General features: G+C 45.5%; 1 protein-coding gene across 2 annotated transcripts in view; it reads left to right on the forward strand.

Annotated features, from left to right (window-relative positions):
- Positions 1-13,469, forward strand: part of si:ch211-15d5.11 (oxidation resistance protein 1) — a 33,167-nt gene that overhangs the window by 10,834 nt on the left and 8,864 nt on the right. For both annotated transcript variants that reach the window (XM_064928602.1, XM_064928603.1), the window contains 8 exons: positions 3,137-3,247; positions 3,836-4,009; positions 4,674-4,805; positions 8,277-8,461; positions 10,443-10,855; positions 11,025-11,187; positions 11,416-11,593; positions 12,805-12,921. In XM_064928602.1, coding sequence (XP_064784674.1) covers positions 3,137-3,247; positions 3,836-4,009; positions 4,674-4,805; positions 8,277-8,461; positions 10,443-10,855; positions 11,025-11,187; positions 11,416-11,593; positions 12,805-12,921 — 1,473 coding nt within the window. The remainder of the gene's footprint in view (positions 1-3,136; positions 3,248-3,835; positions 4,010-4,673; positions 4,806-8,276; positions 8,462-10,442; positions 10,856-11,024; positions 11,188-11,415; positions 11,594-12,804; positions 12,922-13,469) is intronic.

A 13,469-nucleotide genomic window follows, 5' to 3' on the forward strand; every position in this document is an offset into this window, starting at 1 on the left:
TTGTGAGCCAAAGGAAGATCATAAAATAATGCAAAAATGTCCCCTGTTGTGTGTTACACCTCCAGCGCAGGAATTACACTTCTGAGTGCATGGAATTCAGTTTCACTGGCATACAGGATGTTCAATGGATGGTCTGAAACTGCAGTAATTTATGTTTGAGATGATATGAACGTGACTGGGCATTCAGACATCTGTATCCATTCATCATCATCATCAATATTGTGTTGTGTACTTACTGTGCACCATGACAGTGTCGTCTGTAGATATGTTTATACCGTGTAAGTGTGAAAAGTAGGGAATTAGCTCGGGAAACGGACAGATCAATAATCAAATCAAAATCACATTTATTTATATAGCCCTTCTTACATCAGCTGATATATCAAAGTGCTGTACAGAAACACAGCCTAAAACAGCAAGAAAGTTTGCAGCCATCCACTTCCTTATGTCTGAAACACAGGCTTCTAGCAAGGGCAATTTTGGGGCTTCACCATGTTTCATTGAAATGTACAGCTGTGTGTCATCCGCAATGCAGTGAAAGTTAATATTATGTTTTCGAATGACATCCCCAAGAGGTAAAATATATATAGTGACAACAATAGTGGTCCTAAAACGGAACCTTGAGGAACACCGAAATTTACAGTTGATTTGTCAGAGGACAAACCATTCACAGAGACAAACTGATATCTTTCCGACAGATAAGATCTAAACCAGGCCAGAACTTGTCCGTGTAGACCAATTTGGGTTTCCAATCTCTCCAAAAGAATGTGGTGATTGATGGTACCAAAAGCAGCACTAAGGTCTAGGAGCACGAGGACAGATGCAGAGCCTGGGTCTGACACCATTAAAAGGTCATTTACCACCTTCACAAGTGCAGTCTCAGTGCTATGATGGGGTCTAAAACCAGACTGAAGCATTTCGTATACATTGTTTGTCTTCAGGAAAGCAGTGAGTTGCTGCACAACAGCTTTTTCTAACATTTTTGAGAGGAATGGAAGATTCGATATAGGCCGCTAGTTTTTTATATTTTCTGGGTCAAGGTTTGGCTTTTTCAAGAGACGCTTTATTACTGCCACTTTTAGTGAGTTTGGTACACATCCGGCGGATAGAGAGCCATTTATTTTGTTCAACATAGGAGGGCCAAGCACAGGAAGCAGCTCTTTCAGTAGTTTAGTTGGAATAGGGTCCAGTATGCAGCTTGAAGGTTTAGAGGCCATGATTATGTTCATCATTGTTCAAGAGATATAGTACTAAAACACTTGAGTGTCTCCCTTGATCCTAGGTCCTGGCAGAGTTGTGCAGACTCAGGACAACTGAGCTTTGGAGGAATATGCAGATTTAAAGAGGAGTCCGTAACTTGCTTTCTAATGATCATGATCTTTTCCTCAAAGAAGTTCATGAATGTATTACTGCTGAAGTGAAAGCCATCTTCTCTTGGGGAATGCTAACATTACATTGCTATACTGACAACAAAAGAACTCAGTGCACTGTCAAAAAACGGCAGAATATCAGTCTTTCATTGTTTTGCCGCAGGTTTCATTGTTTGATTCAGATCTGATGTGATTGGAGAAAAACGAATACCTAATGTTGGTGAGCTCGCGAGCTAGCTAACCTTAGCCAAGTTTTGGCAGGCTCTAATGGGACATCAACTGGCAAAAACTAGCCAAGTTCATTTTATTCTATTCAAATGGGACAAAAAAGCTACAAAACATTTCTATACACACATTACATTTACATTTAAGTCATTTAGCAGACGCTCTTATCCAGAGCGACTTACAAATTGGTGAATTCACCTTCTGACATCAGTGGAACAGCCACTTTACAATAGTGCATCTAAATCATTTAAGGGGGGGTGAGAAGGATTGGTTTATCCTATCCTAGGTATTCCTTGAAGAGGTGGGGTTTCAGGTGTCTCCGGAAGGTGGTGATTGACTCCGCTGTCCTGGCGTCGTGAGGGAGTTTGTTCCACCATTGGGGGGCCAGAGCAGCGAACAGTTTTGACTGGGCTGAGCGGGAACTGTACTTCCTCAGTGGTAGGGAGGCGAGCAGGCCAGAGGTGGATGAACGCAGTGCCCTTGTTTGGGTGTAGGGCCTGATCAGAGCCTGGAGGTACTGCGGTGCCGTTCCCCTCACAGCTCCGTAGGCAAGCACCATGATCTTGTAGCGGATGCGAGCTTCAACTGGAAGCCAGTGGAGAGAGCGGAGGAGCGGGGTGACGTGAGAAACACAACAGCTGTTAGGTACTGCTATCTGACAGATAGCGAGAGGCGAGAGCTAAACTGTCCATGGTAGCTACCACCTAGTTCATTCTCTTCAGACAGAAGTTTAGTTGAGATGGGATGAATTAATTAACAAACATTACATGTCAGTTACACTACTAGCTCAGCACTGGGAATAAACCCTTTTTTTCTGTTAAATGAAACAGAAGTTATCTTGCCAGCTACATCAGTCAAATAAAGAGTAGCCAGTTTCTGCTCTGTTTGCTTTTACAACACGCAGACAGCATCTGCAGAAAGTAGCACCGTGCTGGTCAGAAGCTTTGCCTTCTCACAGCCTGTCTGCATGCTCTGGTGTGTCTGCGCGGTCCTAAATCTAGCTGGCTGTAACTGCCAAACAGCCTACCCGACCCCTCTGAGGCGTCTACATGGTCCTGAAGCACACCGAAGCAGCGTTTTTGTATCACAGTTCACTGATATAACTGCAATGATAAAAACTTCAATTTTAGAATGTGGTGGGGGTCATGTCCCCCCGTCCCCAGTGAAAGTTGCACTCCCTGTCTGCATGGAGTCTGTCAAGCGTTAGGAACATAATTTAGGTCAATGGGCCCCATCTGTTGTGTGGGAGGCAGCGGATGGAGGATTCGCATTATATTATTGTGCTTCTTCAGTAATCTGTAATGATAGGTGTAGTAGTAAGTAGCCTTACACAAGCCTTGACTGGTGTGAGCCGGAACACCTCATAGGGCAGCAGCCCTATCTCCTGTGTCTGTAGTCATAGGTGTAGATCCAGCTAATAAGCGTTCGGAAAATAAGTAGGCCTCAATCTCAAATTAATTTAAAAGATTGGTATTATTTGGTCTGATTTTATTTTCATATTGGAGTACCTAATGTGGATTTCTGCACTGTGTGTGTACTCACAGGCCCACCATGAAGACACTGTGTTCAGTGTCACCTCCCAGTACAGTAGCCTGGGAGATCAGACCAAGCTGAACAGGTATCCCTCCACCTCCTCCTCCCTCATCTCCCGGGAGGTAAGAAAAAGTCACCATGGTTCCCAACCTTATCAGATGCTACATACATGCATACATACAGTTTATGACACTGGTATCTTCTGTCTTTGTATCAGCATTCTGAACATTCTCCTCACCATGAGATGTGACAGGTTATTTATGTCACATCTCACGGTGAGGAGACCTGACACACTAATTACAGGCCTGCGGGTATGATCAGCTTCACATTATTTGAAGAGAAACGGACAAAATGTGTACATTGTCATCTTTTATCTCCATACGTGTGTTTTTCTTCCAGTATAATGATCAAAAGTCAGCGTAGTGACATATGTTGCTGTTTTGTTTGTCCCTTCCACCATGGATTTGACATGCAAAGTGAGTGACAGAGCATAGCCTTCACCACATGGCATTCTGGGAAAACCTATTTGCATGGTTACCAATCAAGTGTCCATCCCTCCACTCCAGTAGGCAACAGATGAGACCGCAGATGTAAAGTTCAGTTAGAAAGAGGAAGTGGGAGGTCCTAGACTTGGCAGAGTATTATTAACAGCAGTGCTTGAGTTTGTGTTGTTCTGTGTTGTGATGTTTCTACGCTCTTCCATTTTGAAGCACCTCCGCGTTCCCAAGAGTAAAGGCTCTGGCCAAGGCTCATCTCCCGTGGCGACGCACCCTGACCCCGACCTCAGGCTGGAGCCAGAGTTGGACACTGACCCAGGGCTTTCTCCGGCCCCATCGCCCGGCCCTCACTCCCCGTCACCGGACACAGAGTATGACAAGTTACTGGTAAGGACAATGTGGATGAATTTATTCCACAATCCACACATAAGAGGAAGTACATTTAACAATGTTTTTAAATGATTTAACCATGTTTTTCTGTGTCATGTCAGGCCTTTAATGGAGTGTGGCATTGCTTTTGGTGTGGTGAACCTGCCTGTTCTTGTTAAGAGAGGCTAAACTAGCTTAGCAGAGCTGAAATTGCTCAATAGAACAAGAGTCAATGCAGGACTGGAAAGACTTTTAGCTAATGGCAATGATTGATTGTTTCTTCAAATGCTGTTTTTTTGGAAGCTGCTTAGTTAGCTTTCAATGTAAAGCACTGTTTTAATGAGTGGATAATGCCTTCTTTAAACACTGCTGACTTTTATTTTTATATTATTTAACTAGGCAAGTCAGTTAAGAACAAATTCTTATTTTACAACGAGGGCCTGCCCCGGCCAAACCCTCCCCTTATAACCCTGGACGATGCTGGGCCAATTGTGCAACGCCCTATGAGACTCACGATCACGGCCGGTTGTGATACAGCCCGGGGTCGAGCCAGGGTCTGTAGTGACGCCTCTAGTACTGAGATGCAATGCTTTAGACCGCTGCTCCACTAGACTTTAAAAAAGTGCATTTCCTCTGCTGTGTTTAAAAATAAAAAAAACAGTGCTTGCTTTGATTCTCATAGGATGTGGAGGCAGTGCCAATGCCCGATGGACAGATCTGCCTACTGGCCCTCCCACCTGAGTGTTCCCTGGGGGAGGGGCCAGCGGCCATGCCGTACCTCAAGCTCTTCTGCCGCTACATCACTGACCGCAAGGTGGGTGGAGACGAGTCATTCTCGCTCACTCCTCTCTAACCTCTTGCTGACCTCTGTTTCACCACCCACTCACCTCTCTCACCACCCACTCACCTCTCTCACCACCCACTCACCTCTCTCACCACCCACTCACCTCTCTCACCACCCACTCATCTCTCACCACCCACTCACCTCTCTCACCACCCACTCACCTCTCTCACCACCCACTCACCTCTCTCACCACCCACTCACCTCTCTCAACACCCACTCACCTCTCTCAACACCTACTCACCTCTTTCACCACCTACTGGCATTAACAACATTGATGGAAAGCTACTGAGGATGGTAGCTGACTCTATAGCCATTCCTAACTGTCTCATAGCTAACTGGCTCATAGCAAACCTTTGGGGGATTTTTTTTTGTGTGGAGCAGATACAATGCTACTGTATTTCTCTGTATTTCTCTGACTTTCCACATGCTAACAGAGAAGGACACTCAACTGCACTGGCACAAATGACTGATGATTGGCTGAAAGAAATTGGTAATAAGAAGATTGTTGGAGCTGTATTGTTAGACTTCATTGCAGCCTTTGATATTATTGACCATAATCTGTTATTAGAAAAACATATGTGCTATGCCTTTACATCCTCAACCATATTATGGGTTGAGAGCTATCTATCCAATAGAACACAGAGGGTTTTATTGAATGGAAGCTTCTCTAATGGAAGACATGTAAAGTGTGGCATTTCACAAGGCCCTCTAATGATCTAACACTAGCATGTCACCTTAGACTATAAATTGTCAAGGTAAAGGCATATTGATTCAATTGTTGTAGAGATACTCAGCACTTTTAACACCACAGTTGACCAAACAAGTCCTGCAGGCTCTAGTTTGACCTAATCTTGACTATTGCCCGGTGATATGGTCAAGTGCTGCAAAGAAGGACCTAGAAAAGCTGCAACTGGTCCAGAACAGAGCAGCATGTCTTGCCCTTCTATGTACAGAGGGCTAATGTCCACAGTATGGCTCAAAGTAGAGGAGAGATTGATTTTGGGTTGGGTGGTATCTAGATGGTGTCCAGATTTTCCTACCATCATATTGTTTCTGTACCATACCTGGATTTACTTTCAAAGATAATTTGTAGAAATATAACTTCACAGAGCTTCATTGTAAAGTGTCTAAACACTGTTTCCCATGCTTGTTCAATGAACCATAAACAATTAATTAACATGTACCTTTGGAACAGTCATTAAGACACTAACAGCTTACAGATGGTAGGCAATTAAGGTCACAGTTATGAATACTTAAGACACTAAAGAGGCCTTTCTACTGACTCTGAAAAACACCAAAAGAAAGATGCCCAGGGTCCTGCTCAGCTGCGTGAACACCTGCCTTAGGCATGCTGCAAGGAGGCATGAGGACTGCAGATGTGGCCAGGGCAATACATTGCAATGTCCATACTGTGAGATGCCTAAGTCAGAACGGACAGCTGATCATCCTTGCAGTGGCAGACCACATGTAACAACACCTGCATAGGATCAGTACATCTGAACATCATACCTGCGGGACAGGTAGAGGATGGCAACAACAACTGCCCAAGTTACACCAGGAACGCACAATCCCTCCATCAGTGCTCAGACTGTCCGCAAAATGCTGAGAGAGGCTGGACTGACTAGACCAGGTCCTCACCAGACATCACTGGCAACAACATCGCCTATGGGCCAAACCCACCGTCGCTGGACCAGACAGGACTGGCAAAAAGTGCTCTTCACTGACGAGTCGCGGTTTTGTCTCACCAGGGGTGATGGTCGGATTCGCGTTTATCGTCGAAGGAATGAGCGTTACACCAAGGCCAGTACTCTGGAGTGGGATCAATTTGGAGGTGGAGGGTCCGTCATGGTCTGGCGCGGTGTGTCACAGCATCATTGGACTGAGCTTGTTGTCATTGCAGGCAATCTCAAAGCTTGCGTTACAGGGAAGACATCCTCCTCCCTCATGTGGTACCCTTCCTGCAGGCTCATCCTGACATGATCCTCCAGCATGATAATGCCACCAGCCATACTGCTCGTTCTGTGCGTGATATTTCCTGCAAGACAGGAATGTCAGTGTTCTGCCATGGCCAGCGAAGAGCCCGGATCTCAATTCCATTGCCCAATTCTGGGACCTATTGGATTTGAGGGTGAGGACTAGGGCCATTCCCCCAGAAATGTCCGGGAACTTGCAGGTGCCTTGGTGGAAGAGTGGGGTAACATCTCACAGCAAGAACTGACAAATCTGGTGCAGTCTATGAGGAGGAGATGCACTGCAGTACTTAATGCAGCTTGTGGCCACATCCGATACTGACTGTTAATTTTGATTTTGACCCCCTCCTTTGTTCAGGGACACATTATTAAATTTCTGTTAATCACATGTCAGTGGAACTTGTTCACTTTATGCCTGTTGAATCTTGTTATGTTCATACAAATATTTACACATGTTAAGTTTGCTGAAAATAACTGCAGTTAACAGTGAGAGGACGTTTATTTTTTTGCTGAGTTTATAAGCAGTGGAGTAGCAAGCACGGTATTATATAGAGCCATGATCACATGGAACTCCCTTCCATCTCAAATTACTCAAGCAAACAGCATGATAACTAATACAACACCCCACAGCACAGCGCCTCTCCCCTATCTATCTGACCTAAATAACTCATAGGCATATGTACACTGAGTGTACAAATCATTAAAGAACACTCTTTCCAATGACATAAACTGACCAGGTGAAAGCTATGATCCCTTATTGATGTCACTTGATAAATCCACCAATCAGTGTAGATGAAGTAGAGGAGACCGGTTAATGAAGGATTTTTAAGCCTTGAGACATTTGTCATTCAGAGGGTGAATGGCAAGACAAACAAATGTAAGCCTTTGAATGGGGTATGGTAGTAGGTGCCAGGTGCACTGGTGTGTCAAGAACTGCAACGCTGCTGTTTTTTTCACGCTCAACATTTTCCACTGTGTATCAAAAATTGTCCGTCACCCAAAGGACATGTCAACTTGACACAACTGTAGGAAGCATTGAAGTCTACATTGGCCAGTATCCCTGTGGAACGCTTTCGACACCTTGTAGAGTCCATGCCCCGACGAACTGAGGCTGTTCTGAGGGAAAAATGGGGGGGTGTAACTCAATTTTAGGAAAGTGTTCCTAATGTTTTGTACACGGTTTATATGTACTAATATGCATGCGACTGTCCGTAGAACCTATTTTGGTTCTATTGTTCTTATTTAAAATGTGTGTAGTTCAGTCCTTGAGCTGTTCTTGTCTATTGATGTTCTGTATTATGTGATGTGTCGTGTGGACCCCAGGAAGAGTAGCTGCTGCTTCAGAAACAGCTAATGGGGATCCTAATCAAATACCTGCTCACCTCTCTCACCTCCCACTCATCTATCTCATCTCTCACCTCTCTTTCTACACATGCTCACCTGTCTCTCACCCGTCTCTCTCTCTCACCAGGGTGTGGTTTCTGGTATCTTGCTGGTGACGTCCAATGAGATGTTCTTTGACCCGTGTAAGACTCACCCGTTGGTGATAGAGCACGGCTGTGAGGAGTACCTGCTGTCCTGCTCAGTGGACAGCCTGGCCTCGGTCTCCTTCTACTCTGACATCTCCCACGTGCACTTCAACTCCTCCACACACAGGTCAGCGCTAAATGGCTATGTGCACGTTCAAGGCACATACCGATTTGGTGTAGCTCTGCACAGATCAACATATCTTCACAATGCCTTGGAAGGCGTTTAACTTATGAGGTCACTATTATGATCCTATATTCTTCGCAGACCTGTGTTAAATTGGTGTATCTCGAATACGCACTCTGACTTGTGTAGTGTGGGTCTCTGACATTTTTTGTTTGTTACAAACAAGCAATGTAGAGAATCATTATACCTTCTTAACCGCTGTGAAATATATTTTCAGTAACCCAAAATATTATATTTTCAGCTCTTTAAAGCTGGTGTACAAAACCGAAAGTGAAAGACACAAAAACTAAACTTAAGAACAGGAAGCATAGAAATAGCTTGCATAGAAATAGCTCAGATAGAACAGATCTACCACTTCTTCGACTTTCTTTCAATGAGAATGACAAATCTATAACTCACATTTCTATGTGAATTTGGTCAGGTCTCCCAAAAAGTTAACATATTGCAGCTTTAAATACTGTATCATCTCTAATATCTAGCAGTGGAAATGGGGTATATGATACGATAGGATATACTTTATTGTCCATTTACATGGAAATTCATTTTGTGAAGGCAACATACAGATACACAAGAAAATAATACACTACAATGCATTGAAAATGGGAAACACTGGAAAGATAATAATAATGCACACATCATTATTCAGTTTATGTAGTCCACTGTCCAACCTTGTATTGGGCCTACATCTGTCCTAGGACCACTGTTCAGCATCCTACATCTGTCCCATCGCCCACTGTTCAGCATCCTACAGCTGTCGTATGGCCCACTGTTCAGCATCCTACAGCTGTCCTATGGCCCACTGTTCAGCATCCCATGGCCCACTGTCCTATGGCCCACTGTTCAGCATCCTATGGCCCACTGTTCAGTCCTATGGCCCACTGTCCTATGGCCCACTGTTCAGCATCCTACAGCTGTCCTATGGCCCACTGTTCAGCATTCTACAGCTGTCCTATGGCCCACTGTCCCATGGCCCACTGTTCAGCATCTTACAGCTGTCCTATGGCCCACTGTTCAGCATCCTACAGCTGTCCCATGGCCCACTGTTCAGCATCCTACAGCTGTCCCATGGCCCACTGTTCAGCATCCTACAGCTGTCCCATGGCCCACTGTTCAGCATCCTACAGCTGTCCCATGGCCCACTGTTCAGCATCCTACAGCTGTCCCATGGCCCACTGTTCAGCATCCTACAGCTGTCCCATGGCCCACTGTTCAGCATCCTACAGCTGTCCCATGGCCCACTGTTCAGCATCCTACAGCTGTCCCACATCCTACAGCTGTCCCATGGCCCACTGTTCAGCATCCTACAGCTGTCTTATGGCCCAGCTGTCCCATGGCCCACTGTTCAGCATCCTACAGCTGTCCCATGGCCCACTGTTCAGCATCCTACAGCTGTCCCATGGCCCACTGTTCAGCATCCTACAGCTGTCCCATGGCCCACTGTTCAGCATCCTACAGCTGTCCTATGGCCCCCTGTTCAGCATCCTACAGCTGTCCTATGGCCCCCTGTCCTATGGCCCACTGTTCAGCAGCCTGATGGCCATCGGCATGGAACTTGCTCCTGCTCCTATTCTTGCTGAACAGTGGGACCTTGTATCTCCTTCCAGAAGGCTGCAGTTCAAAACATTTGGCAAGATTGTGTGTAGGGTGCTCTATGATGCACTTGGCCTTGTCCCTCTCCTGTCTATCATAGCCAATGAAATTGGCCCTTGGACATCTATGGTGTCAAGGAATGTTTACTGGGTCAGATATTGCAGAACATGCAACATACACTGAGTATACTAAACATTAGGAACACCTTCCTAATATTGAGTTTCACACCCACCATTAATTTTGTCTTGCCCATTCACCCTCTGAATGACACACATACACAGTCCATGTCTCAATTGTCTCGAGGCTTAAAAATTATTATTTAACCTGTTACTAGGTGGAATGGAACTAAAAACATACAGAAAGCTGGCTCCAAAACTGTCAAGATGCTTGAGCAGGGTGGGAGGCGAAGCAGCAGTAGCCCTCCACACCACAAGGAGGAGACTGTCCCAACACCGGTGTCTGCTGCTACATCAGAGCTGAGGTCTGCCCTGGCTCTGAGCCTGGTCCAGGGGTTCTCTGAGGAGGAGAGGAGCAGTGACATGGCTGAGTGGCAGCTGGAGGGGAAGGGTAGTCCGCTGGAAGAGCTGGCTGTGCAGTCATCCAGGACTGTGGGAGGAGCTGTGTTGAGCAGTGCTGCCACCTTCTGTTGTGGTGGACAAGAGGCAGCAGGGACAGGGAGTAAAGTGAGGATGGAGCTGGTGGACAGAGAGGGTACAAAGAAGCAGTCTGTGAGGAATCCGACACCAGGTAAGGAAAGGAATCAAGTCAATAGGTTATTATCATGGTTTTATCCCAATAAGTACTGTTTACTTAATTTTTCTCCATCCTTCCCCCTCTCTCTTTCCACCTTTCTCTCGTTATCTCTCGCTTTCTCGCTCCCTCTCTCTCCCTCATTCTCCCCCTCCCTCTTCTCCAGGCCCCTCTAGACTGTCTTCAGGGACTTCTGGAGGTCTGGTGTTTGTCAGGCTGCGACTCCAGCAATCCACTGGGAAGAAGAAAGGTGTGGCTGCAGGCTTGCTGCTGGGGACAAACAAAACCTTACCCCGGAGGGACTCCTGGTTCGCCTTCTCCCAGGAGAGGTAACCGTCTACAGTCTGGAGCCACAGAAACAGACTGTTTTAGTTTAACATTAACGTTCCGTTTAGATTCTGTGAACATTAACACCTCACAATGACAATGTCTAACATTAACATCAAGTTTAACATGTCTCCTGCAGCGATTTGAATTACTGTTGAATGCTGAGGAATGTAGGCTTCAAGTTTTTTTTTTTTGTCAATCAAAGGTCTGTCGTGTCTTGTCGTCTGTAGCTCAGATGAGCTGTATGCCTACATGGACCACTGGAGGCCTGGCCTGTGCATGTTGGAGGGAGGGTCGGAGGAGGGCGATGAGGAGGAGTTTGTACTGGTTGAAGACAGAGAAGAGGAGGAGAAGGAAGAAGAACAGGAGGTGTCCAAGAACCATGGGCGGACTGGGGAAGACTGGGAGGTAAGTCTGGATTTAAGACTGGGAAGAACTCAGAGGTAAATCTGTATTTTACTGGAGAAGGCTGTGAGGTAAATCTGTATTTTACTGGAGAAGGCTGTGAGGTAAATCTGTATTTTACTGGAGAAGGCTGTGAGGTAAGTCTGTATTTTAGACTGAGGAGGACTGGGTGTTAAATCTGTATTTTACTGCGAAGAACTGGGAGGTAAGTCTGCATTTTACTGGGGAGGACTGGGAGGTAAATCTGTATTTTACTTGGGAGGATTGGGAAGTAAGTTTGTATTTTACTGGGGAGGACTGGGAAGTAAGTCTGGATTTTACTGGGGAGGACTGGGAAGTAAGTCTGGATTTTACTGGGGAGGACTGGGAGGTAAGTCTGTATTTTACTGGGGAGGACTGGGAGGTAAGTCTGTATTTTACTTGGGAGGATTGGGAAGTAAGTTTGTATTTTACTGGGGAGGACTGGGAAGTAAGTCTGGATTTTACTGGGGAGGACTGGGAGGTAAATCTGTATTTTACTTGGGAGGATTGGGAAGTAAGTTTGGATTTTACTGGGGAGGACTGGGAAGTAAGTCTGGATTTTACTGGGGAGGACTGGGAGGTAAGTCTGGATTTTACTGGGGAGGACTGGGAGGTAAGTGGATTTTACTGGGGAGGACTGGGAGTTAAGTCTGGATTTTACTGGGGAGGACTGGGAGGTAAGTCTGGATTTTAGACTGCGGAGGACTGGGAGGTAAGTGGATTTTACTGGGGAGGACTGGGAGGTAAGTCTGGATTTTACTGGGGAGGACTGGGAGGTAAGTGGATTTTACTGGGGAGGACTGGGAGGTAAGTCTGGATTTTACTGGGGAGGACTGGGAGGTAAGTCTGGATTTTACTGGGGAGGACTGGGAGGTAAGTGGATTTTACTGCGGAGGACTGGGAGGTAAGTGTATTTTACTGGGGCTGCATTTTAGAGTTGAGGAGAGTCATAAAGAAAGGCTGAAGTGCCTGATGTGGACATACAGGTAAACAGCTATAAATTGCTTTTGACTACAGCGTTAAGTAAAGACCCCTTGTGCACACCATGGCCTGGGGAAGTTTGGGCAATTGTTTAAAAGTTTGAGAAGTGTTTAGGTGGGGTAAGGGGTTATTGTTTGACATGTGTGTGTCAAGTTTTCGCGACAATGGGATTTTAATGGGTTTATAACTAGGTTGTGTGTCTTGTGTTGCAGCTGGTGACAGTGGAGGATGATAGAGGGAGACTCCCCCTGGACATGGACAAAGATCCAGAGGGACTGTGTGAGATCGTAGCCCAGAGTCGCATCTTAGACGCGTCGCTTGTCAGAGAGGTGAGTGTGAGCACATATTCATAGACAAAACTTCACAAAACACACGCTCTGTCTCATCTAATCACACACACATTCACAATGGAAGATCATTCACAGATCTTATCCATTCTTGGATAAGAAGGAGAGACAATTACTTAATTAATCCCAAATGGGAAATTAATGTTGCTGGCCAGCGCCACACATATAGAAGAAATTACACACGTTACTCTTCTTGTCTCTACTTCCACAAATGCGTTGACTGGTCTGGGTTTAAAGTTAAATCCAGAGTCTGAGACTGAACCTCACTACTTCTGCCTCAGGCTCCCTTGAGCAGCCCTGGCCTTCAGTCAAACACAGTGCCATTCATTTACTGAACCTTCGTACTGAGTAGAGTACTGAAAATATTCAAAACCTCTACTTACATGTTTCACGATGGAGGGTCAAGTAGGAAGGGATCAGGTATGAAGATCCAATATAGCCATTTTTATCTCTGTCATATTATTTCTGGGTAACAATTAAGTACCTTACTGTGATAATTTTTTCTTAAAATTGTCAAAAATAAAGAAATA

Source organism: Oncorhynchus masou, chromosome 21, assembly GCF_036934945.1.
Source record: "Oncorhynchus masou masou isolate Uvic2021 chromosome 21, UVic_Omas_1.1, whole genome shotgun sequence".
Classification (NCBI taxonomy): Eukaryota; Metazoa; Chordata; class Actinopteri; order Salmoniformes; family Salmonidae; genus Oncorhynchus; species Oncorhynchus masou.